Source organism: Hyperoodon ampullatus, assembly GCF_949752795.1.
Source record: "Hyperoodon ampullatus genome assembly, chromosome: 10".
NCBI lineage: Eukaryota > Metazoa > Chordata > Mammalia > Artiodactyla > Ziphiidae > Hyperoodon > Hyperoodon ampullatus.
Window position 1 is genome coordinate 104633792 of NC_136923.1, and position 24690 is coordinate 104658481.

Below are 24690 nucleotides of genomic sequence, written 5' to 3' on the forward strand. Positions count from 1 at the left end.
GCCCCTCTTGTCTGCGTCTTCTGTTGGTGGCAGCTCCCACCTGCGTGCCCCGTACCTGCATCGCTGGGCTTGTGGGAACAGAATGCTTACATTGCATGTTCCTCACAGTGTGTCTGAAAATGCAGAATTCCTTCTCAGGGCCAGATAATGAAATCATGATGGCTTTATGAATGCTGTCTGCAAGTCATGTTCTGTTGTTTGTTTTTTTTCCAATTTCCTTCCCCTGGATCTTCTCTGGGCCCCATGAGCCGCATACCGATCTCAGCTGGAGGACAAGCAGGGTAGTCACGGCTTCTCCCGGGTCCCGTCCCCACCGTCCCCGTTGCAGCTGTGACTTTTGACAGGGCCGGCAAGTCCTTCTTGGGAACGGTTTCTGCACAGTCAGACACCAGGCAGAAACGAGCAAAGAAAACACACTGAGATGGAGCAAAGCCTGGAAGGCCAAGGATAGTATTGAGCCTCTAGGCCTTTGGGGCACGCACCTCTTTCCCCAAGGATGCCAATTTAATTTCTCTCTTTCATGACTCGGTCATGTCCTTCTCTGCACACAGTGTGGCATAATAATCGTGTGAGGTATAAAAGCACAGCCGCAGTGCCACATTCCCTGGGTTTGAATCCCAGCTCTGCAGCTTTCCCGGGGAGTTAGTTACCCTCAGCACCTCCATTTTCTCATCTGTAAAAGGGGGATAATAAGGGTCCCTGCCACACAGGGTCGGGGTGAAGGTTAAATGGGTTCACATTCGTGAAGCACCTAAAGCAGGGCCTGGTGCCTCGTAAGCTCTGTGTGTTTGCTATTCATGATGAAATGGGTAATTGATGGAAAATGACATTTGTCAACAGTGAATACAAGGGACAAGTAAAATGTGAAAACAGTAAGATTGGGCAACTGATGATATATGTTGGGGGACCCAAAAAAGTAAAGTCACACCAGCATCTCGTGCTTATGTGACCAGAAGGAACGTAAGGGAGACGCTTAGGAGAGAGGCAGTTGAGGGGGGAACGGCCCAGGTGCCCTGCTCTGGTTGCATAGAGACCTCTCCTCCTCTCTGGGAAGTAATCCGCAGTTTTGTCAGAATTACGACACCTTTTGGCTGCGTCTGTCTCCTGTTGAGCAGAAGTTCTCAAACGCTAAGGTGCTGTGAATCACTTGGGGATCTTGTTAAAATGCAGATTTTAACAAGGTAAGGTAAGCACTAAGGGAATGGTTTAAAATATAGAACTCATAAGCTAACAGATGGGCAAAATTAAATAATAAAAAATAATTAGGGCCTCCCTGGTGGCGCAGTGGTTGAGAGTCCGCCTGCCGATGCAGGGGATACGGGTTCGTGCCCCGGTCTGGGAGGATCCCATATGCCGCGGAGCGGCTGGGCCCGTGAGCCATGGCTGCTGAGCCTGCGCATCCGGAGCCTGTGCTCCGCAACGGGAGAGGCCACAACAGTGAGAGGCCCGCATACCACAAAAAAAAAAAAAAAAAAAAAAAAAAAAAAAAAAAATTAATTGAAATGAAGACAAGGAGAGAGAGAAAAAGGAACAAAGAACAGGCAGGACCACTAGAACATATATAGCAAAATGTTAGCATTCTTATCCCAGCAGTGGCAAAGCAGCTTGTCTCAGACTGACCCTCCCATATTAATAATAATGACATTATTATTAAAATACAATTATATATTATATTATTAATAGTTATAAATTACTCAGAAGGAAACTGGGGACAAAAATCTTTGTTTGAAGGCTTTGGAATGTAAACAAAAGCAGGTAGAAAATGGAGAGAAATTAATCTTGCAAACAAGGACACAGTGGATGAGTTTCATTTTTTTTTTTGAATTTTATTTATTTTTTTATGCAGCAGGTTCTTATTAGTTATCTGTTTTATACATGTTAGTGTATATATGTCAATCCCAATCTCCCAATTCACCTCCCCACCCCCCTCTGGGTGAGATTCATATTTAATTAGCTCTTCTCTTAAGAACACCCTCCACATTACACAAGGCAAGGCGGCTAAAACTCAAGCAAAAAGCCAATATGTCAACATCCAGAATGACAGAGAGGGACATCACTACATATCCCACAGATAAAAAAAAAAAAAAAAAAAAAATGCAGATTTGGAATCAGTAGGTCTGGGCGGGGCCTGAGGTTCCTAATTTCTAACAGGATGCCCAGTGATGCAGGGGCTGCTGGTGCCTGGACTGCACTCTGAGTAGCAAAGCCTGGGACAGTCACAGGACCTCAAGTTCCAAATGAGCCTGACAGTCACCACGCCCAAGCCCTTCCCCCTTGGGACCTTGATCGTAATCACCTGGGACTTTGCCTTCCGTGGTGGACCGGCCAGTTCCCTCCTTAAGGCAGAATCTGCGTCGGGTCCTTTCTGAACCTTGCATTCTGCCCAGCACAGTGGCAGACATTTGCTAAATGAATCAACATGTACATGAATCAATAATGGAAAAAGAAATTTTAGAAGTTGAGAGTTTGATTTGTGTGTGTGTGTGTGTGTGTGTGTGGCATGCAGGATGGGAGTAGGGGCAGATTGCTGGAAAATGAAAAAACCTAAAATTTCCAGGTTTTCCCATGAGAACTGTCATCCAGTGAGCACCTGCGGCTGATTTAGTTCCTTCCCTCCTCTTTCCTTCTGCCCTCACGCCTCCAGGAATTGCTTAAATGCTAGTTGAATTTAATAGAAATTGGACCTAACTTATCATCTGATAAACTGAGATAAAAAGAAGTTCTGTGGACGCCCCACTCCTGCCATCAGTGACTTTGGGAATGCTCTCGGGGAGATGCAGAGGTCTGAAAAGCTGGAGGAGTACCTCCCATTCTTCTTCCCTACGGTCTGAAAGGATCGACCAGGAGATGATGGGGATCTCCAAGGTTCACAGCTAGGGTGTCTGGAGCCCCGGTCTCTAATACGAGGTGAGAGCCCAGGCTTTGATGACATCAGTCCCCTCTGAGCCTCAGGAGCACGTGGGTCATCCCAGAATCGATGGCGACTCAGTCCCACCAGTTCTGCAGGAGTCAAGTTCTTCCAACAACTTAATTTATACAGTAGTTCGTTTACTTCAAAAATTATAATAGCAGTCTGTCAAAAATAGCATTGGAAATTGGAGAAGGTCCAAGAGTTCATCTTTTGGGAAACATTTCACATGCTTTCCTGTAACACGTGGCATTTTAAAACATTTGATGCTTAAGTCCCAAGGGAAGGTGGACGTCCGTAAACCCAAGACCAATGTCCTTGTTTGTAGTAGCCTTTAGGTGATTTTGCTTCCAAATTGCAACCTGAGGAGCAAAATTTCAATTAGAATCACCTCTTATGTCATGTTTCATTTACCTGCATTTTCTTCCTTCATTTAACTACCTGACTTATTTGTTTTGCATAAAAACATTGTGAAGGAGACTAATTATATTCATTAGAGGAGATAAAGAATAGGAAGGCAAACACGGAGGCATTTTCATTTTAAATGCAATGCTGGGAGTTGGCACATTAAGTAAAAACAAAAAGCAGGGAGGATATAAAATAATCTTTGCAAGGCAATTTAGCCATCTAGAATATCTCTATGCCCTCTATTTCATTTTTTTTGTTTTTGTTTTAGTTTTTGTTTTTGTTTTTGCGGTATGCGGGCCTCTCACTGTTGTGGCCTCTCCCGTTGCGGAGCACAGGCTCCGGACGCGCAGGCTCAGCGGCCATGGCTCACGGGCCTAGCCGCTCGGCAGCATGTGGGATCTTCCCGGACCGGGGCACGAACCCATGCCCAGGTGGACTCTCAACCACTGCGCCACCAGGGAAGCCCCCTCTGTTTCATTTTTAAAGAAGATATTTCATGTTTCAAGAAAATTATTCATATTCTTTTGTGGATTTACAAATGTATTGTGGATTGCTTGTGTCGGGATTGAGTTCTTTTTTAATATCTTTTTTATATAGATAAATATCTTTTTATATAGAATTCATGTTGCTTTTAAATAATCCCCCAACATTTTTATTAGAATGAAGACTGCAGGGGAAGGGGAAGTGAATATCCTTCACTCTACAGTAGAGGCAATTTCACATCTTATTTTCTGAAAATAAGTACACTTTTTGTTTGTGTTTTCTTAAGGAATAAAGCATGACATTTTGTCATTCTCTTAAGCTCCAAAAGTTGTGAGGGATGATATATATAAATTCTTATATTTTTTTTAATGTGTGAGTTATCCATGCTAATAAAACAAAGCCTTGTAAGCATAATCAAAGTGTCTATATTAGGAAGGGGAGAGAAGCGAATGAGCATTTCTAGTAGTCAGAGTTCTTTTGTCTTTAAGGGACTACAATTGACCTTGGCGTAGCCTGGAGGACACGAAGGACCCTGGCCAGTTCGGCTGGGCCCGTGACCACCTGCAGACCAGGAACTGAGGCCAGAGTGTGGCCCGGCTTCTCCTGGGCCTGGTCCTGTTGTCGAGGGAGGAGGCCTCTGTGCTCGGCGACTCCACAGAATTCCACGATTTGAGCAGGGGGGTGGGGAGGTGGGCGGGTCCTCCAACCACTCGGGATGTTACTTCTAGAAGAAAGGCGAGAAGTGGGCTAGGGGGTCCGCTGATGAGGGGGGTCCGGGTCTAAGCTTCGTACTGCATTTTCCATCCTGTTCGCGTGTATCCTTTCTTCGTGACATGACGGTTGTGTGTCAGAAGCAAACAACTTACCGAATTGGTCTGAGGCCTGCGAGCCCGTGGAAGGAAGCCCGACCAGAACACAGAGACAGGAGAAGCCAAGGCCCGGCTCTTGAGCGTTCGAGAGCCCAGGTTGTGATGAAAAAGCGAGGTGGGAGGATCCTTCCAGGATAATTTTCCCTCCGTGCAGTTCGGGCCTCTGCTCTGTCACCGGGAACAAATCCCCCCCGCCCCGTCCTTCGGGGTCTGCAGTCTGGGGTCCTCAGTCCTGATCACTGAGACCCAGTGGGTGTCCACAGCCAGCCTGTCTGCTGAGTCCTCCCCGGAAGGCCCCTGGTCACCCTAAGTCCCCCATGTCGAGGTAGCAGGGGCCGTGCTCCCAGGGTGGTGACAGTTGAAGGGGCGCCACCGTCTTCCTACCCCAGGGAGCCAGAGAGGCCTGGGGAGGGCCTGCATGTCCACGGGGTCGGCGACCGCAGCGCCGTCAGGGAAGACAGGAGGGCCTCTGCCCTCCCGGAGTTCCTGCCTGCTCTGCTTTGTGAGCTCAAAGGAAGGTTGTAGGTATTTTCTCTGAGTTCCTGGATTTTCTCTGTAACCTCCTGTCCTATGGCTTTCCTGTCATGGCACACCAATCAGTATCTGTAAGATTCTCACTTGAGCTGTTTACAATCTGCTGTCACTTTCCATTTCTTCTGCTGTTTTTGAAAATGTCTGTTGAAATTTTCACTGAAAAGACTTGGGAAATGGGCTGACGTCTCTGCATTTAGAACTGGCACAAGTGCCTGCTCTTGATGTCTTTGACATCACCGAGTGATTTTTTGCTTTCAATTTGTTGGAAAACAGCACATTCATGTGACTTTGGGTCAGTAGAAGATACTGAGAGGAGCATGTCAGTACCACATGCGGTCCTGATAAAAGTTAAGGTCACGTTTGGCAATAAAGTTCCCATTTGGTTGTTTACATTGAGAAGGCACCCTTGTGACAACAAATACTTTCTTCCCAGAACATCCCGGTGTGTGTATCTGTGTGTGTGTATCTGTGTGTGTGTGTATATGTATATGTGTGTATGTGTGTGTGTATGTGTGTATGTGTATGTGTATCTGTGTACGTGTGTGTATATGTGTATGTGTGTGTTTGTGTATGTGTACGTGTGTGTATCTCTGTATGTGTGTGTATGTGTATGTGTGTATGTATATGTGTATGTGTGTGTGTACGTGTGTGTATCTATGTGTACGTGTGTGTATGTGTGTATGTATATCTATGTGTGTTTGTATCTATGTGTACGTGTGTGTATATGTGTATCTATGTGTGTGTGTGCACGTGTGTTTTTGGAGGAGTTTGTGTTGTCAGGGTTGTTGTCAGTGTTAGGCTTTGCTTTTCACTTTCCCATCAACTTATCACTAAGTAATGTGAAAAGGAAGTGCTTTTCTCTTATAGTTGAAGTGATGCATAAACCAAACAGGCTAATACTTGTCTTGACTAATTTTTTGTCATTAATCTTGTTAAATTTTGAGAAGAGAGTTGTAGAAATAGCCTGCAACCATGTGAGAGCCACTGTCTGCTGCTAGGGAGATGTTTAGCCAATGGAAATATTTATCATAGTTTGTGGTATCGTATCTACATTTTCAGTCAAAACAACAAGGGCAAACATTATTATACGTTGAAAAAGAAACTCATTTCTAAACGCCTCCTGGCTGAGATAACAAGCATTTTTTGTTGGTGCACATTCTTCCCCTAATTGGGGATTGTTTCCTGGTGGGTGGGATTTCTGGCCCTTGGGCCTGGAGGATGCCCGGAGGGGACCGTAAGGAGGGGGGGGCGGGGGGGCTCTGGGCGTGAGCCCGTGTCCCATGGTTGGGTGTCTACGCCCTGGGCGTGAGCCCGTGTCCCTTGGCTGGGCGTCTACACCCTGGTCATGAGGTCATGAGCCTGTGTCCCGAGGCTGGGTGTCTAGGCTCCCAGTGTGAGCCCGTGTCCCGTGGCTGGGTGTCGAGGCCCTGGGTGTGAGCCTGTGTCCCATGGCTGGCGTGTCTGCTGTGAGGCCATCCTGGAGAATGTGCTGAGCCTTGACTATGTCCAGTTGCTTTTGGAGAAAAGCACTTCTGATCAGTCGTTTTTGACGAACAGAGTTTCCCCAGGACGTACTTTGCAGCTCTGCTTGGGCTAGGCGGGAGTCGGGAGAAGGGAAATCCCCATGGCTCTGCGTTTTTTCCTCCGGGAAGGTTCTGTGCGTTTACACGTGTTTAGGTGCACCATCCTCGGCTGCGTCTCTTCAGACTCACCCCCTCTGAGCCCCCGGAGCTGCAGCCCCACCTGACAGCTTGCTTACTACTTGTCTGATGCCCATACTGTCTAAGCAAGTTGAGTGGAACCTCTGACACGGAGGGGTAGAAATATCATCACTTGTATCTTCCGTGGAGCTGGGAGAATCAGTTCTCTTCAGAAGCTGGGTGTCAGCACCCTGAGCACTTGGTGGAGACGCTCTGACCAGACGCAGGCCTTCAGAAATGTCTGTGTAGAGACTGGACTCTCCCTACCAGCTTCCACTCACCGCTGAGACAGAATCTCTCCCGCCACTGGGAAGTCTAAGCCCTACTATCATTTCTTAAAAATAAATTTATTTATTTATTGTTTGTGTATTTGGTTATTTACTTTTGGCTGTGTTGGGTCTTCATTGCTGTGCGTGGGCTTTCCCTAGTTGTGGCGAGCGGGGGCTGCTCTTCGTTGCAGTGCATGTGCTTCCCATTGTGGTGGCTTCTCTTGTTGTGGAGCACGGGCTCTAGACACGCGGGCTTCAGTAGTTGTGGCTCGCAGGCTCAGTAGTTGTGGCTCGCGGGCTCTAGAGCGCAGGCTCAGTAGTTGTGGCGCACGGGCTTAGTTGCTCCGCGGCATGTGGGATCTTCCCGGACCAGGGCTCGAACCCGTGTCCCCTGCATTGGCAGGCAGATTCTCAACCACTGCGCCACCAGGGAAGTCCCCCTACTATCATTTTAAATTGATGAACTTCTAAGATACTTGGGGTTTTAACCCATTAAAAAACCCCAAAGTATAACAGCCTAAAGGGATGTGAACTTTAATTCAAGCGACAGGTTTTTGTGTTAGCAGTGTGTGTAGGTCTGATGTGAGCCCTGATGCTATTTGTGTCTTGGAGACTGGGGCAACCCTTGTTCCATTTCATGTCCGGTTGATGCAGTTCACTGGGTAGCAGGTCAGTTAAGTTCTCTAACTAAGGATCCATTAGATCCTCAGAATAACTGCTGCCTCTGTAAGTTACCTAATGGAATGGGGGGAGGGGGGAGGGCGTTGTACTGAAGACAGAGCAGACGCTCCATAAACGCGCTCTCTGCACATCTTTTTTCTTTTTGTTCTCAGAGCCAAAATCATCTAAGAGAACCAAGACACTTCCTTGACCTTGAGAAGTGTAGGTTCTAATTAGGTGATAATAAGAACTCATTATGTACAAATGTATACAAACAGATGATGGTATTGTGCAAATTTATCACATCAGTTCTGAAAGAACAGCCCGGTGATGGAGGTTTGGAGTGATGTGGGCAGGAAGGTGGAGTTAAGTGGGCCTTTGGCCCAAGCGGGAGCTGTGGCTGGGAGTTCAGGGGAGGGAGAGCCTTCCAAGTGGGTGGAACGGCATGAGAACAGGCACAGAGGAGCATTAGTAACCTGGCTGTGGGCAGTGGGCAGGCCGACAGCTGGGCTGGGACAGCCTGGCCACCTCGGGCGCAGCGAGAGACACGCACACCTACCACCCACTCACCCATCGGGTCTCAGCTTAGAGGCCTCCCTGAGGCCCCCACCCTGCCAGGTGCCCGCCTGGTCCTCTGACAGCCCCGTCTGCCTTCTACTGCCATTCACATGCATCCTGTGTGGCCGCCAGGCCTCGAGCCCTTTAAGGACAGAGACCCCCGTCCTCAGCACCCAGCTCGGCCCAGCGCCTGGCACTTTTAGGCGCTAGCTGAGGATTTGTGGGAGGTGCAGGGGGCAGACAGCCCTGAACTGTGCTGGGGCTCAGACACAGTGGGGCTCTGGTCCCGAAATCGCCACCTCCCCACCGCGGGCCCCCGGTCAGGCCACCGTACAGTTTGCTTCATGCTGTAAAGCAGGAGAAACTCCACCCACATTCTTTGGGGGTGGATAGGACACCCCAGCTGAGTTAAAATAAATACAAATAAAACAGGCAGATAAGAGCCGCGTAAAGGCAGCGCAGGAATGCGGAGGCTGACTTAGAAGCCACTGTCACCGCACAGCTGAGGACCGTGGTCTCTGGTCTTTCATTTGATCTCTTGAGCCAGTCTCATTAGGCCTCATTAGGCTCGACGCCACAAGGCTCTGTCCACTGAGTTAATCACACCCGTTGGATTTCCTACAGATAAAGCGTGAGAGAGGACAGTTTGAAAGGAGAGCTTCTCCATTTATTAGTTTCCAGTGATACTGGTGAAAAAGAAGAAAGCAGAGGAAATACTGACCAATCGACAACTCTTACTGAAAGCCACGTTTGGGAGGGGCCCCGTAGGATGCAGCGTCCTTGTCAGAGGACGCAGCCCGCTCTCTCCGACCACGTGGCCTTCTGCCACCCGCTCAGCCCCCACACCGCTTCCCGATGAAGGCACAGACTGGGCCGCATCGGTGGGCTGCGCGAGGAGGGGGTCCTGGTGCGGAAGCCTGCGCTCCAGCGAGTCACGGGAACGGCCTTCTTCCGGAACCGCGGGAACAGGGATTTAAATTTCACCTTTTGTTGTAATTGGTTATTCATTCATTCAGCGTAACAGCTGGAGCCGCTTCTTTAGTAACAATGAACCTTATTAAGTGAAGCGAAGTGGGACACCGAGAGCCTGGAGACCTGCAGTCTGCGTTTCAAACCCGCACAGGGTCAGCGCCCGCGCCCGCGGCCCCCTCCCTGCGCGCACCCGCCCACGCGCCCGCGCCCACGCCCACGCGCCCGCGCCCACGCCCCCCCTCCCCCCGTGCTGCCCTTCAGGAGCGAGAGCAGGTTTGGTGATTAAACCAGCGGCCCCGGAGCCCCCCTCCTCCTGCCCCTGGGCAGGTGCCCCCCGCCCGGGTCCGGGCCTCAGCCGCCAGCCGTCTGCAGAAACCCGTCGTCCCCCGCTCCGCCGCCGTCAGCATCTTGCCGGCCCCAGGCCCTCCAGTCCTGAAGAAGGGCCCCCCTCCCTCCAGAAGGTGCCCGGCTCGGCTGCCCCCCTTCCGTCTCCGCCCTTCACTGCATCGGAGCCGCTCTTCCGAGGCCCCGCAAGCGTCCGCAGCTCCGCGTCCAGGGGGCCGGGGCGGTGGGCACCTGGCCGGGCGCACGGCCTCCCCGGGGCCTCGCTGGTCGGCCCGCGAAGCTCACGTTCACGGTGTTTTTTTCCTTCGTTGCTGTTTGTCCGTTTCCAGTTACTCCGGCACATCATGTGACGTCTGAGCATCTGCAGGCGGTGTCCCACCCCCAGCGACCTCCCGCCCCGCACCCCCGTTTTCCCAGCTGGTCCCCCCACTCTTTGCCCATCCTGCGGCCCTTCAGCGACACAAGAGACGCGCGCTCTTCTGCGCTGGAACCTCGTCTTGGGTCACCTCAAGGTCTGATCTGCTCCTGTGGTTTTCTGGCGTCTCTCTGCGGAAGTCCTGTTCACTGTATCAGTCAGCTCATCACTTTGGCATTTGCATCCATGTGACTAAATAACGTGCTTGGATTGCTGGTCCTCGACCTTCCCCCTTGAGGCTTCTCTCCTGGCACCTCTTATTCCAAAGGAGAGCTGTGTCCCTTGTGACCCCGTGTCTCCCCCCCACCTCAGAGCTGTCCTCCCGCGTTACGTCGTCAGGACTGAACAACGCGTTCACTCCGGGAAACAACACTTCCTTCTTCCTTTCTGAGCAGGTGTCCCTTGCTTACCATAGACCTAACAATTGTCTTTCTCCGTTTGCTTCATTCTCCACGCGTTTGTCACTCACTTCCCCTCAGTCTGCCCTGAAGGTGCTCAGGCCGGTGGCTTACCCTCGGGCGCGTTCCCTGCAGCCCCCCTCTAGATCCTTCTGGCCTGACCCCACCTGGACCGCTGGATGGTTGTCATCCCCTATTTTCTGACATCTTTTTAAAATTCTGTGGTTTGGTGAAGCCAAACCTTAATTAGTTTCCTGAGAATGGTGCATGGGAAGCCAATAGTTTTTGACCAAAGCTTACCTGAAAATATCTCTATCCTGCCCTCAGTTAACAAGGTGGCCAATGTACATTTCTTGGTTGGAAATAACTTTCCTTCAGAACCTTGAAGGCGTTGCTCCACTGCCTTTACTTTTGAGTGTTGCCGTGGCAGCCCAGGGGCCACTCTGGGCCACTCCCATCCCCTTGAGCTCCCGGGGACCTCCTCCCCGTCCCTCCCTGTGTTCTGAAACTCTGTGAGGTGGTATCTGCGTGCTCTGTGGGACCCTTTCAGTCTGGAAATGCATGTTCATCTGCTCTGATCAATTTTCTTCATATATTTTAAGATAATTATTTTCTTTACTCTCTTTCTGGAAATCCTATTATACTGACCTCTTGAGGCCATCTTCTGATTTTCTTATCTTCCTTTTTCACATCTACATCTTTTTGCTCTACTTTTTGGGAGATTTCCTCATTTCTGTCTTCAAAATCTTCTCTTGAATTCTTAATTTCTGAATTTTTTCAATTTCTAAATCTTTTTTTTCAAATTGTCCTTTTTTATGTAGTATCTTTTTTTTTGTTTCTTTGATATCTTTCCTTGTCTCTCTGAAGATATTAGCAGTGATGTGTGTGAGTTTTTTGTTGTTGTGTTCTGTTTTTAATTATCTTCCCTGTTTGTTCTGTTTCCTCCAAGTTGCTGTTTTTCAGTTCGTCTGCTATGATTTCTGTCTTCCTATGTGTGGTTTTCCTCATGTGTGTCTGGTAATCCTCAGTTTTCTGCTCATGTTTACAAGTGGGGGCCTAAAAAGCTGATTGGGGTTTTTGAGGACATAGAGCTTGGGGGCTCTTGGGGGCTCTGGGTGCTCTGGAGGCCGTTTAGTTGGAGAATCTGAGCCCAGAGGAGAGTTCCCAGCCTCCTCCCTGGAAGGGGACCAGCCTGACCCCAGCACCCCCTCAGGGCAGAGGATGCCGGGCGTTCAGCGTACAGTCCACTTACCTTTCCTCTTCTCCGTGTGGTGGCCGCACGCTCACAGGGCCCAATGCCTTCAGTCCTGCCACCTTCTTCAGGACGGAGGGTGAGGCCATTGCCCAGTGATGCCAACCCTGGGAGGGGATTGGACATCGGGCTGCTTCCGGGGGAGTTTAATCAACCCCCTGTCCGGAGTATCTGGGCTTCCCCGGGGGCCAAGTGGGCCCATGCTCATCTTCCCCGCTGCCAGCTTGCGGGTCTGTTTTTGGGGGCCTCTGCCCAGTCCTTTAACACTCGTCCGTCTCCTCTCCGGCTCCCAGAACTTGGGTCTTCTCGTCTCTCCTGTTGTTCAGCCCTTGTCAGTGTGTTCGTTTTTGCAGGGGGTCCGGGGAAGGAACAGAAGTGTGTGCAAACACCATCCTCGCCCAGGACCTGCTGACACTCCCAGGGCGCCCCATGCCCTTCACCAGTAAATCATAGCTGCTGGTGACCCCCTGTCTCCACGTGTGCACCCTAGTCAAGTAGCGCTCCTTAAAATAACCCCTGCAAGCTTTTGTGATGTCCCCGACTTGACTTCGGCTGCTCACTTGGCTTTGCTTGCTCCTTAGAGGGATTCCTTGTTGGGGAGAGTTTAATAGTGCCTCATCTTGACTTACTGTGCTAGATTCTTCAGTGCTTTCTATTGCTATTTAATGCTTATTGGGAGCCAACAGTTTATTTTCAAATTTGGATTATACAGGACCCCTTGCTCAGTGAGCTGTTGATCTAAATTAGTGGCTAGTAACTCCTGTTAATTAGCTGAATCCCCTACCCCCTGTCAGGCCACTGTCATTTCATGAACATTGCAGCTCTGCTTTGAGTCATAACATTACCTGTTAGGACAAGTTAACTCTTAGCTTTTACTGGTTAACACCAGTGTTCTGTGTGTTGTTGTAACAATGCTTTCTGGCCCTTGGCCGGAACTTTTGCTTATTGCCCTCTTGCAGACCTAGTGCAAGTTAGAAAGTGGTTTCTGCCACCTCTGTTCTGCTCTGTGCCCTTCCCTTGGTGACAGTTGGCTGTTCAGCGCAGCCATATTCATCGTAGGGCAACACCATGCCCTGAGAGACGGCCGTGGCCGTGGACACATGTGCAGGCTGCCTAGCAGCATCAGGCAAAGGCAGAGAGGCCTGCATGTGGGCAGCCTATCCTGCAGGTGCCTGCATGGTGTCAACTCACTTCTAATGTGCAGGTTCTTCCCCGTCTTTTCCCACTTCAGCTGCTGTTACAAATGCCAGTGTGGCCCAAGGCTGCAGGGCAGCCCAAGAGAGTCCATAGCAGTCGGGGAAGGTCCCGCTGAGCTGGCCATCAGCCTGCTGGTGTGGACCGGAACCGGATGCTTTCCTGGGGTCAAGGGTGAGGATGTGTCAGTAACTCATCCCCTAAAGCAGGGGGGCAACCACGGTCTGCAGGCCAGACCCCAGCCAAGGCTTGTTTTTTACTGTCCTCTAAGGATGTTTTTACTGTTTTAAAGGGTAGTTAAAAATTTTAAAGAAAGATGATAATGAGGAAGAGAAGAAGGAGGAAGAGAATGAGGAAGAATACGTCACAGAGCCTCTTATGTGATGGCAAAGCGGAACTAGTCAGTTTCTGGCTCTTTACAGAAACAGGTCGCCAGCCCCTGGTCTGGAGATGTGGCCAGCTTTGCCAAGTTCCCTGGGCCACACGTGACCCCAGTCAGGGGACACCTTTCCTGACGCCTCGTCGACTTAAATATGTATGTGGCTACGTGTGTGGTTTCAGAAAGATTCATTGTAAATACATGGGTCTGAATCACCATTCCTCCAGCTTGTGGCCTCCGTTCGGATTCACCACCACGATGGGCGGTGTCACGTGTGTCCGTGTCCCCACGTCAGCCTGACCATCGCAGATTACATGCCGAGCCGCAGCTGGAAGAAACAGCAAAACGTGCTTCTGGACCCTCTGGCTCCATGCAGATGCCATCAGGAAGGTGTGTGCGGAGCTTGTTTCTCTTCGCGAGCGTGAAATGTGAACAAAAATAAAACTAAAACGCACTCCTGAGAAACAAATATCCTTTCATTTACTGTTGATGAAAGCGTCACCAGAGAGAGGTTCCACTGAAACAACCAACTTTAGAATTAGATAGGTAATTTTTTTAAATCATGACTTTACCAAACATTCTCCCTTACTGTGGACATTGGCCAAGGTTTGGTCTTCATCCATCAGAGATGACAGGGCTCACCAGCCCCTCAGCTTTTCCCGTTTTACAGCAGTTTTACTCGGCATACTCTAAAGCGTCCACCTACCATATCCAGGTGAATGTTCCAGAAACTTAGCTCTGATCCTGCCAAGTAAGTCTAGGCAAGGGTAAGAAATTAAACCAAATAAGTAAATTACCAAACACCCTTTTTTGAGTCATTAATATAAAAGTCATGGAAAATGCCGGTTGTACATTTTTTCATTGTTCAGCATATTATGCTATAATTCTCTCTGTGTTGTGGGATGTTTTTCATATTTGCCTTTAGTATGTTGGCAAATCCAGCATACTCATAAACTGATTATTCCTCCAACGATGAAATATTATCCTTATGCTCTCAAAAAGTAAATTGAGGATAGAACATTTGAGGGGTTGATCACAAATAAAGCTTGTGAGGCCAGTTTAAGTCTCTGATACCCAATCTATGTCCAAAATACAACCACAATCAACTTTTAATGTCCATCTTTAATGGCACCTGTAATTCACACAGTCAAGTAACCAACTTAATGCTCTATTCTTTCCTTTGATCTCCACTGTGACAGAATTGTCCTGTCACAGGATTCATCACCAGCTGATAAAGCAAACTAGGTCTGAGGATAAGCATTGAAGTCAGACATTACTTGGTAACTTCTTTTCTTTCTTTGCTGAAAAGTTCCATTTGTAGAAATAAGTCAAATTATATAGTATTTTTTGTTCTTTGGATATTAGTTTGTAGAAATCCAGAGGTCAGCTTTAAGCCAGTGGCTTCATTTCTGTAAAAGTGAGAACATAAAATGGAACACCGGCAAGAAGCTGGTCTTGAAACTTGTGAACTTGCCCCTCAGCTTATGAGAAGAGGGGGCTGCTAGTGGGATCCTGAACTGTTGTCGACTGTGGATGTTTAAGGAAGAAGACTTGTCCAAATAGCATCGTGGCTGAATCAGAGAAAGAAGAGACGCTGAAAGGCTGTCGCTTAGCAGGAAATCAGCTGATTCATTACGCACTTTTTGGAGGTTTAATCATCTGGGCTTTATCAATGGGGCCAACTGCTGCCTGGGTACAGCAAGGGCACTTGTGTGGAATACGGGGATGAAATGAATGGTTAATTAGGGTATGAAACTTATTCTAAAATGGAATGCATTCAATTTACAATAAATACTCCTAAAACTACAAAAATAAAAAGAAAATAAGGAAGGGAGGGACAGGAGAGATTAATTCATAATAATTGACTTTATCAAGAACAGTCTAAAGAGGTACAGAATCTTTGAAATCCCTGAAAGTTGCCCAATTCCTTATTCTGGCTAATCTGTTCATTTCTGAGGTCTCACTTCTGAACATACCATGATTTTCCTTAAAGAGGAAGGAAAAGCCCTGCCCTTTTGACATATATCTGGAAAGGCTTTAGAACCACTGTTGCCCTCATAACACGGTTAAGCACCGGCCTGTGTTTCCTGAGTTAATGAGCTTCTGGCTCCTACAGGGAGAAGCCACGCTGCCCGGCAGCCTGGCCTGATGCTCCCAAGCAGGTTGGGGCTGATCAACTCTTTTTCTTCTTTCCAGGTGGGAAGGAGAGAATGAAAATGAAGTGGGCAGGTGCCAAGAGACAGGCAAAGTTCACGTGACCGTGGATCTCAAGTACTACCGACCAACTGAAGTGGTAAGAGTCTCGGCCCTGGCGGCAGAGCCACACCCAGCCGCTGGCTGGGAAAATACTAACTGGTTGCTTCAGCCAGGCTTCCCAGCTCTGCCCCGGGCTCTCTGTCGTCCCTCAGTGCGCGTTCCCCAAACCAGAGCCCAGGGAATTGCATTTGGGGTGTTATTCTCGCCACAAAATGCATTGCTGTGTAAAGGAAAGCGGGGTAACACACACCCAGGGAAAGAGCTGGTTTCCGAAATGGAGGCTCAGATCAAAGGCGGATCCCATCAAGGTAGTGGCCTGACTGATGGCTGAGCCCCGGTACCTGCAGGACGTCTGCCTTCCAAGGCCCCCCGTGACCCGCAGGGTCTGGGGATCACGGTGCACACGCTCACGTACACACACAAACACGCACTCATACACACCCACATAAACACACTCATATGCACTCACACATGCTCACATGCACACTCACATATACTTACACACACTCACATGTACTCATACACATACATGTACTCACATACACATACACTCACACATGCACACATATGCACTCACATACACACGCACAAACCTGAGCGGTGTTAAGCCCTGCACACTTTTTAAGCCTCAGCTCAAGTACTGTCCTGGTTGTGAATCCTTTTCTGGCCGATATACTACCACCACTGAACTTTCTACTTTTTCCTTTGAATCTGTTGATACATTATATGCTATACATAACTATATTATAACACCTATTATAATTTACTATACTCATTTGGTTACGTGTTCTTCTCCAAAGAGTTTCTCCAAACTCTTTGAGGAGAAGGACTTTTTTTTGCTATCTTAGATGATAAACTCAGTGCTTAATGATTATTGGTGGATGAGTGGATAAACGCATAAATTTCTGAATACAGAAGTTCCTGTATGTATTCAAACTTTTATTGAATGAATGAACACACATTATCTATTAATTTGATACGTGAAAGAATCCCCCTTGTTTATATAAGCATTTCTCTACCCCTCACCCCACAATTTGCCGTTTGTCTTCCAATTTTATTGATGGTTCTTTCTCCACCTGATATTTACTTTAGTATTTTTTAAAACATGACTAGTCACTAATTACTAATGTTTCATACCCTCCCAATCTGTAATAATACTTTATCAAATACTAAATTTTAAAATACAAAAATATAAAAAGAAGCTCCTATATTAAGAAATGACCTACAGGTTGTTTGAGCATAACATTGCTCCTTTCCTAGATTTATAAGAACTTCTAGCTTGGTGTTGTCACTGAAATGTGGGCCACGTTCACTGTGGTGACAAAACTCAACGTTTTAAATGTACCTAAAGGTGATAGAAAGCAGCAGCTTCAGAGAGAAATGTTCAAACGTGGTGGTTCCCGGACGAAATGTATATTAACCGTGAAAATAGAATCCTGGAACCTGTTTTACCTGTGTTTGACCCAAATTCCTATCTGTTGTGACTTTCCGAGATCAGGAAAGCCACAGTGAAGAAGGATCGAAAGTGAACCTGTCACCGGTAATCACCCTTCAAACTGTCTTGTTTCAAACAAAGGAAAACACTTCATTTCATGCACTCTTACACACAGGAGCGAATAAAAAGGAAAGGAAATCAGCAGTGCTTGGCGACTGGGGCTGTGGAGTCTGCATTGTCCTGGCCCGGGCGGGGCCGGTCTTTGACACACAGTGAACAATGGTGCCAGTGCTGATGGGGGTGGGTGTGGCCAGCAGAGGATGTGCTGGTCCCAGGGAGGGGACACCAGCATGCTCCTGCTGACACAGCAAGGAGACCCGGCTGTGGAGCCTCCCACCGGGCCCAGAGATGGGCCACAGGCTCTCGTTTTTCTGGGACATAAACAGGCAGCTTGCTTTCTTTGCTCGCGAATGAAAACTGTCATCTCAGTGGAAAACGGACGGAGCCAACCCTCAGCCCCTGTAACAGCTTCACCGTGGCCCTTCCGGTTTCCAAAGCTAGGAGGTCGTTAAGAACAGCTTGTCTGTCAAACTTACTTGGGCTCCGTGTGGGGTTGATAAGGACCCTTGGGCTCACAGGACGGTTCTTGAAGTCCCTGTGGACGCTCTTTCGTGCCGAGGCTCCACGTCCGTCCTTTTGTTCTGGCCAGTGCCTGTCGTACCTGTTCTGCAACTCTGTTTGCACTAAAGACGTTTGAACGTGAGGGCGCCCTCCCATTTCCCAGGCTCTTCTCTCACCCATCGAGCTCTCTCCACCACCCGGGTCCCCTTTACTGCCTCTGGTCTTGGATTTTGAAGGCTGCGGTAATTTTGTGCACTCCACTCAGCACAGGGCTCTGTCGCGCAAGCCTTCTTGTGTGGTGAGGCTAAACTTTTCACCTCATTCCTCAGAACAGCAGTTTTCCCAGCACTTGGATCAGCGTGACAGCCTTACATGGAGTTGCCTCGGGGCTGACAGTGTTCCTCCAGGTGAAAGGGGATGAGAACTGGAGCCCGCCTGCGAGCTTGCACTTGGGCCTGTGCCGTACACAACACACCCAGGAGGGGCGCTGGCACGAGGCTTGAGAAGCCCTTGATGTGGGGGGACGTGTAATTCTCAGTGTCCAGTTGTGTCCTTCCCTATTCTGAGGTCAAGTCCATCTTCCAAGTACCACAGCCTGCTTCTCATCCTTCCTCGCTTTCTAGAAAAGCTGTTCTCCTGATCAGCTTTCATCCTGTGTCTTCAGCACCTAGGACACCCCGGAGACGAACGCATAAACTAGATCTTCTTAGAGTCCAGTGGGTCCAGAATGATCGAAAGAAAAAAAATGCCGTAAAGAAAATTTGGGGGGAAAAAGCAGGTCATAGAACACCGGTATCCTAACGCAAGACTAAAGGGAGATAAAGATTTACATTGTTTTCTGAATGAGATTCAGACCAAGGCAGGCTGTTTACGCAGCACAGGCCGGCATTGACCCCAAAGAGGCCGCCAGTGATTGTGTACAGAGCAGACCTCCCAGCTGAAAACCTTTCCCTCGTTGGTTTTGTCACCACAAAATCTTTGGTCCTGCTTCTGCTCCAGAGTGGAAAGTCCTGAAAGTTTTTGTTCTGAGCTTAGGACTCTGGCGCCCAGTTGATCTGAGCGGAATCCTATTTTCCGGTTCCTTCTCTGGACACCTCTGGGCTTCCCTTGCATGTTTAGGGGTTCTACTGCTGTGGGAAGCTTCATCCTAGAAACTGGACTTTACATTCCCCCTTGCCCCTGAATCCCAGCATTGGTGATGGCGACACGAATACTTGGGTCCTGTACCTCTGTCTCCTCTGGCGTTTCCTCTGCCTGTACACATATGCAGAGCCCTGGCATCGTGCATGTGTGTGCGGGGAAGAAGCGGGGTTGGCCTTAAGGCCAGATGGCCTGAGTTACCAGATGTGTGAACTCAGGCGTGTTACTTCGCAGTGCCTCTGTTTGGCTGGCTTTAAAGATGGGATTAATAGTCAAACTTCTTTCAAAGAATTGCTGGAGAATTAAGAGAGTCACGTACACAAAGTGCTCATTAGAGCAGTGTCTGGCACATGGTAAAATACCAATATTGATGCTGTTATTGTTAGTTATTCATTCATTCAGCAAATGTTTACCACGCCCTGTGTTAGACCCTAAGAATTCAGCATGGACGAGACAGACACATGTGGCCCTCGTGGAGGATGTAGAGAGGAATAGGTGAGTTACTCAAGTCGAGTGCCTTTTGAAAAGTAGAAGGACATCACTGGTGAAGTGTACGTATTAACCACTAAAAAGTCAATAACATGGTATAATCAGGGCTTCTAGCAAACGCTAATAGGTACTCTGATTTTTTTATTCTTGTTTTAGCTTGATTTTTATCCTTTCTGACCCTCTTTCTGAAGATTCGATAGCTATTCAGTGGTATGGAATTGTCATGTAAATAGGAGAAAATTAACACTGACCTATTACTTAATTTAAAATAATAACAAAGATGTCTTCTTTTTGTTTGAGAATTTTTAACTTGGAAAATTCACAAAGGTTGGATTAGGAAGTATTCATCCTAATGTGCCAAATTTTAATGACACTAAATGTTCAGTTCACTTAAAAAAAAAAAAAAAAAAAACTAAGATTTTTTTTTTTCAGTGAAACAAACAAAAAAATTGCCTTTTTTCTGCACAGCATTTTAGGAAATGGCATGGGAAACACATTAATAGACCGAAATTGAAATCACCTATTTTCCACGAAAAATGTCTTGATTTAAGCTCTACTGGGTGATGGAGCTAAGTTTTTCCTTGCTGTATTATTTGTCTTTAACATTCGCTTTTCTTGCCATTGTATTTCTAATGTCCTCAGCTGTGATTGGTTTTTGCTTTCTTTGCTTACTTAATGTTTACTCGCATTCTTTATAGATACTAGAAAAAATTCCTGAGTTAAAATCTAGAGCTGGGAAAGCACTAACTTCAAAGAAGGCCAACAGGCTAGTTAAAGCAACACCTTCCTTCAGTAAAAACATGTGGCCTGTTTCTAATCAAATTACCATATGCTCGTTGAGTTGTCCCCTCTGCAAACTTTTCCTAATATTTTTCTGTAAATGATGTTAAGTTAAATGGCCCATAATTGCTTGTTCTATCTCATAACCCTGTTTAGAATAATGCTGGGTAACACGTTCCAGACCTCAGGAATCTGATCTGTCAGCAGAGGACTTGTATAAATACCAGTTAGAGCTTCGCCCAGCGCCATCCCTGGACACTGGGGGTCTTGAAATGGTCCCTTCTTCCCCCGTAGCTGTTCTCACCCCCTCGCACATGTCCCTGCCCTTAGCAGGAAACTGGACCCTCCCTTCGCCACGATCTGTCTCCTCCGGCTCTGCCAGAAGTGCCCATCTCTCCGGGTCCTCATCCTTCTGACCTCCGGGGCTCTAATCCCACCCCTACGCCCCTGCTTTCCTTTGTTCCTCGTCTGGATGGTGGGGGCCAGGCGGAGAGGGAGCAGACACAGCAGTGAAGGGCAAGCCCCTCTCGCTGCCCCGGGACCTGGAAGAGGAGAGGCCGGGCTCCTTATTCTGTAAGCGTCAACTCGCAGGCCCAGCGTGCTCTGCTTTTATAACTGCCCGAGCGCAACGGCGTGGAGTGCTGTCACAATGCCTCCTCTTTTGTAATTATTCTCTGAACTTCTTACTGCCTGTATTTCACAAATAGTTTATATCTCTGCGTCACTGTGCATGTGCTGTAAGCCTCCTTCTTCGGTTCCTCATACTAATCTTTCTATCCCTCCTTAAATCACGCTGGCCTTTCCTGCGCCTCTCCTTCCTTGAACTTAACCGAGAGAGCTGTAGTTTCAGTCTCTCCAGTTGAGGCTCAGCTATTCCACATTGTGGCCTCCGTGCTTCACAGGACCCCGTACAGAACCCCCAGGGTGGGTGACATTCCTCCTAAAGCCTGGGCTCTTCCCTTGGCTCCTGTCCCCTCAAGAGCATTTACGTCTAATGAAATAATAATTGTGTCCTGACCATAATGCCCCCGACTTCCTCCTGTTTTTCCTTGAAGGGTTTATGATTAGATCCAGATTAGAAGGATGCCATTAAAGACTTAAATATCTCGGTGAATATACATAACTATATACCTTCCCTTATATTAAAAAATTATTTTTTAATTTTTTTATTAAAAAAAATTTTTTTTGTTTGCATCCAGAAATCTCCCTGGTGGCCTTAACGTAGATGCTTTCATTCCTTGTACCAACAGGGAATTCCTCTAAAATCTGTACCTTTGTTCCATAAAAGCTGAGCAGGTAATGACTACCCTCATTTGTAATCATAGTAATGACCTCTTGACATCTACAACATAAATTCCAACATCTTGGAAATGTGTTGTAGCCTCTGCAGCTACTTTCTTTAGGAAGAGCCATCTGTTCCCCAGCTCAGCCGCTACCTGCAGGGGCTCTAGTCACTCGCAGGAAAGAACTCCTCCGGGAGATGCGACCAGCCACTCCCTCTTCACTCTCATCTCCGGCCACTGGCATCTGTATTCCAGAATTTTAGGAATCCCCATTTGCTGTTTGTTTGTTTCTTAAATCAGCGGTGCTGTTCCCGTTCTATCAAGCCATAATTATCTTCTGAAATAACTGTAATTCAGAAACCTTTTCATGGAGATTTCATAGATAACACTATCTGTGTTTCCTTCTTCCACCTGTTCCGCTCTATGCGTCCGACAAGGCTCATAATTCCTTAGCAAGTTTAATTGTTTTTCCTAGCACAGTGTTCACTTGTGGACACTAGCTATTGTGGGTTCCCCAGAGCTCCGTCTCTGTCTGTCTGCACCGGCCTTTCTCTTCCCTCGAGGCCTCCTCTGGCTTCGCTTCCACACCCTGGCTCAGGGCAGACTGGTCTGTTCACTCACCGTCACACCTGCTGGCACAGTTGAGCGCTCACTTGACTGCCGTGGTCGGAAGCCTCCGAGCTTCTCCCCACAGCTGATGGTCTTGCTTCCTAACTCGGCAGCTCTGCTTGGCCTCCTGCACAATCACACCTGATGTGCTTGGCCTGCTGGTGAACACCCAGCTCCACTCAGCCGCTGTTCAAAGCAGGCCCTATACCTAATAGCCAGATCCGGTTTGTGCATTTTGTAATGCAGTCCTAAACTAAGAAACGGGCCAGTGCCCAGGTACTAAAAGATTCTGCAGTTTTTAGGATTCGTTACAGGAATCCTTTAGTGCATTCATCACATACATTTAAAATATAATTCTTATTTACCTTCAGCTTCTCAGAAGGTATATCAGCACATATAGAGTAGCCCTATAGGGTTGAGGCCTTAGAGATTTAATTCAGAAGGGATGTTTATTGAATTCCTACTGTGGAAGTGAGTCCTCGTAGCAGGTGGGTGAGGGAAGGCCCTCAGCCGGCAGTGAGTCTCCCCCAGGTGAGGGGACGGCTTGGCAGCTGCAGGCTGGGCCGGGGCAGGGGCAGTGGGGCGCTCACTGGACCAGGCGGTGGCGGCCAGAACAGTGACAGGCGACAGGACGCTGCAGAGATGGAGAGCTCAGGGTCAGGGACCAGATCGGATGGTGACGCACAGGTGGTGGGAACTGGGGTGCTGTCACCCCGTCGGGGACCCGGGGACAGGACTCCCTTCACGGGGCAGGGGCCTCAGGGCCTCGGGGCGCTGGTGGCCTGGTGTAGAGGAAGGCAGCCGGGTTTGGGGCTACGTGTACGTGAGGTGAGTTGAGGCCCTGAGAGGGGCATTTGGGGCGGGGGGTCGTGAGCAGGAACTGGTCCCCGGCCAGGCAGGTTTGGATGCAGGAGGTCAGTCTCAGAAACTCGGGCTGAGGAGACTGGTTAAGAATTCATGTATGAAGCATTTGTGTCCAAGAGCCACGGGGCCGGACTGAAGGGCTCCCCGCCCCCCATCATGAGCCCCGGCCTTCGAGGCTCCTCAGAGGTTTCAACGGCTGATGCCAAAGAGTTGACGTGAACTGGAAGGTGATTCCTGCCTCAGTTCAGGCAAACTGCATTTCAGGGGTAAGCAGAGACCTAATTCCAAACTGATGTGCCCTGGAGGGCGGGATGCGAAGCATTTTGGTTCGTAAGGATGGATGGAAGGCTCGTCTGAGTATAAGGTGCTTTTATCACTGTCATCATTGTAATTATCGCCGTCAGCAGCCTCATACAGGCCTGTGAAATCATTAGTTATCAGGAGACATCTGAAGGCCTCCTTCGAGCTCTTCAGTTTTCGTGTTTTTCAATATGTCTTCGGTTTTTGGCCCCCACAGCTTCGGGCAGAAAAGGTCATTTGCTGTTTAGCGCGGCCAGCTCTGCTTCTTGATCCTATGGTGGAGCCGATGGTCCTGGTGAAAGTGAGGAGGTGGGTTTCCCCTCAGATTCTGCAAAAGTCTGTTCCCAGAGGCGGTCCCAGGCCCCGGGATCCAGCACGTTCCGGGGCGACCCCCGGAACTTCGGTATCGCTGATGGGCTAGGGACCAGCCGCCCTCCGTCACTTCCCTGCCCCCTCACCGTCCTCCTCCCGCGGAAATCTTCCTGCGAAAACCCATCTCTGTGCTTGCTTCTCAGAGGCAGCTGGACATCACTTTTACAGCGAAAAATCTATGTTGGTTTCCCATTGCTGCTGCAACAAACGGTCATAAAGCAGCTGAAAACTGCACAAACGCGTTATCTTACGGTTGCAGAGGACGGAAGCTGAACTGAGTTTCACGGGACTAAAATCAAGGCATTGACAGAGCTGTGCTCCTTCTGGAGAGGGCTCTACTGGAAGAAAACACTGAATTAATCACTTTGACCCGTTGCCAACTGGACCACAGTGTCTCCTGCTGTGTGGAAAACGCATTATCAATCACCTTGAGGAGGAGGAAGAGTTGGAAGATTCTAGTTAACTGTCAGTTTAAAGTTTCAGACTCACCCTCAGAAAGCACAGTGAACGTGCACCTGGGCCACTGCAGACAAGGTCCAACCACTCATACGTCTGAGGGAGCACCAGGCGAGGGCACGAGAACAGTAGGATCTGGGGGAGATTTGTGGCTTAAAAAGAGACCCAGAGAGCGCTCTGGGTTGGGGATGAAGCAGTGGCACCACAGAGACGTGGTGCAGGGACCACGTGGTCTCCCGTGGAGACGCCGGCCCTATGGGGGTGCTGGCGCCAGGGCCCCTCCCAGGCTCCCCCGCGGTGCATCCTCCGCCGTCTGGGCAGCGCTCGGCCCTCCTCCCCTCTCTTCTCACCCTTTTCTTCTTCCTGCATTTTGACCTCTTTTCCTTCCTTCCTGCTCTTGCTGTTAGTCTCACAACCAACCAGGAATCATCCTTAAGCCCTACAGAGTCCCTCTGCCTCCGAGATCACCCACCTGTCCTTTGACAGGTGTCTTCTGACCACTGACCGGTCACACTCTGAGGCGTCCCCTTAACCAGTTCCGTTAAGTTAAGCAAGGTTCTTGGTGGAGACTGACTCTTAAACAGTTTGCAGCTTTTGTGATCCACGGGCAATGTCGGGAACAGGGGAGGACCCTTCTCTCCTAAGACAGGGATTTGTTAATCTCATAAACATGGGTCCTTAACAGTCGTTCCAAGAAGATCAATCTAAATACACTTCTATTCATTTTTTTTACATATTCTT

General features: G+C 48.7%; 1 protein-coding gene across 3 annotated transcripts in view; it reads left to right on the top strand.

The window, feature by feature from the left end:
* Positions 1–24690, top strand: part of GMDS (GDP-mannose 4,6-dehydratase) — a gene marked incomplete at its 5' end in the record, with an annotated part of 495581 nt that overhangs the window by 412060 nt on the left and 58831 nt on the right. For all 3 annotated transcript variants that reach the window (XM_079713984.1, XM_079713981.1, XM_079713982.1), the window contains one exon: positions 15541–15637. In XM_079713984.1, the coding sequence (XP_079570110.1) occupies positions 15541–15637 (97 nt within the window). The remainder of the gene's footprint in view (positions 1–15540; positions 15638–24690) is intronic.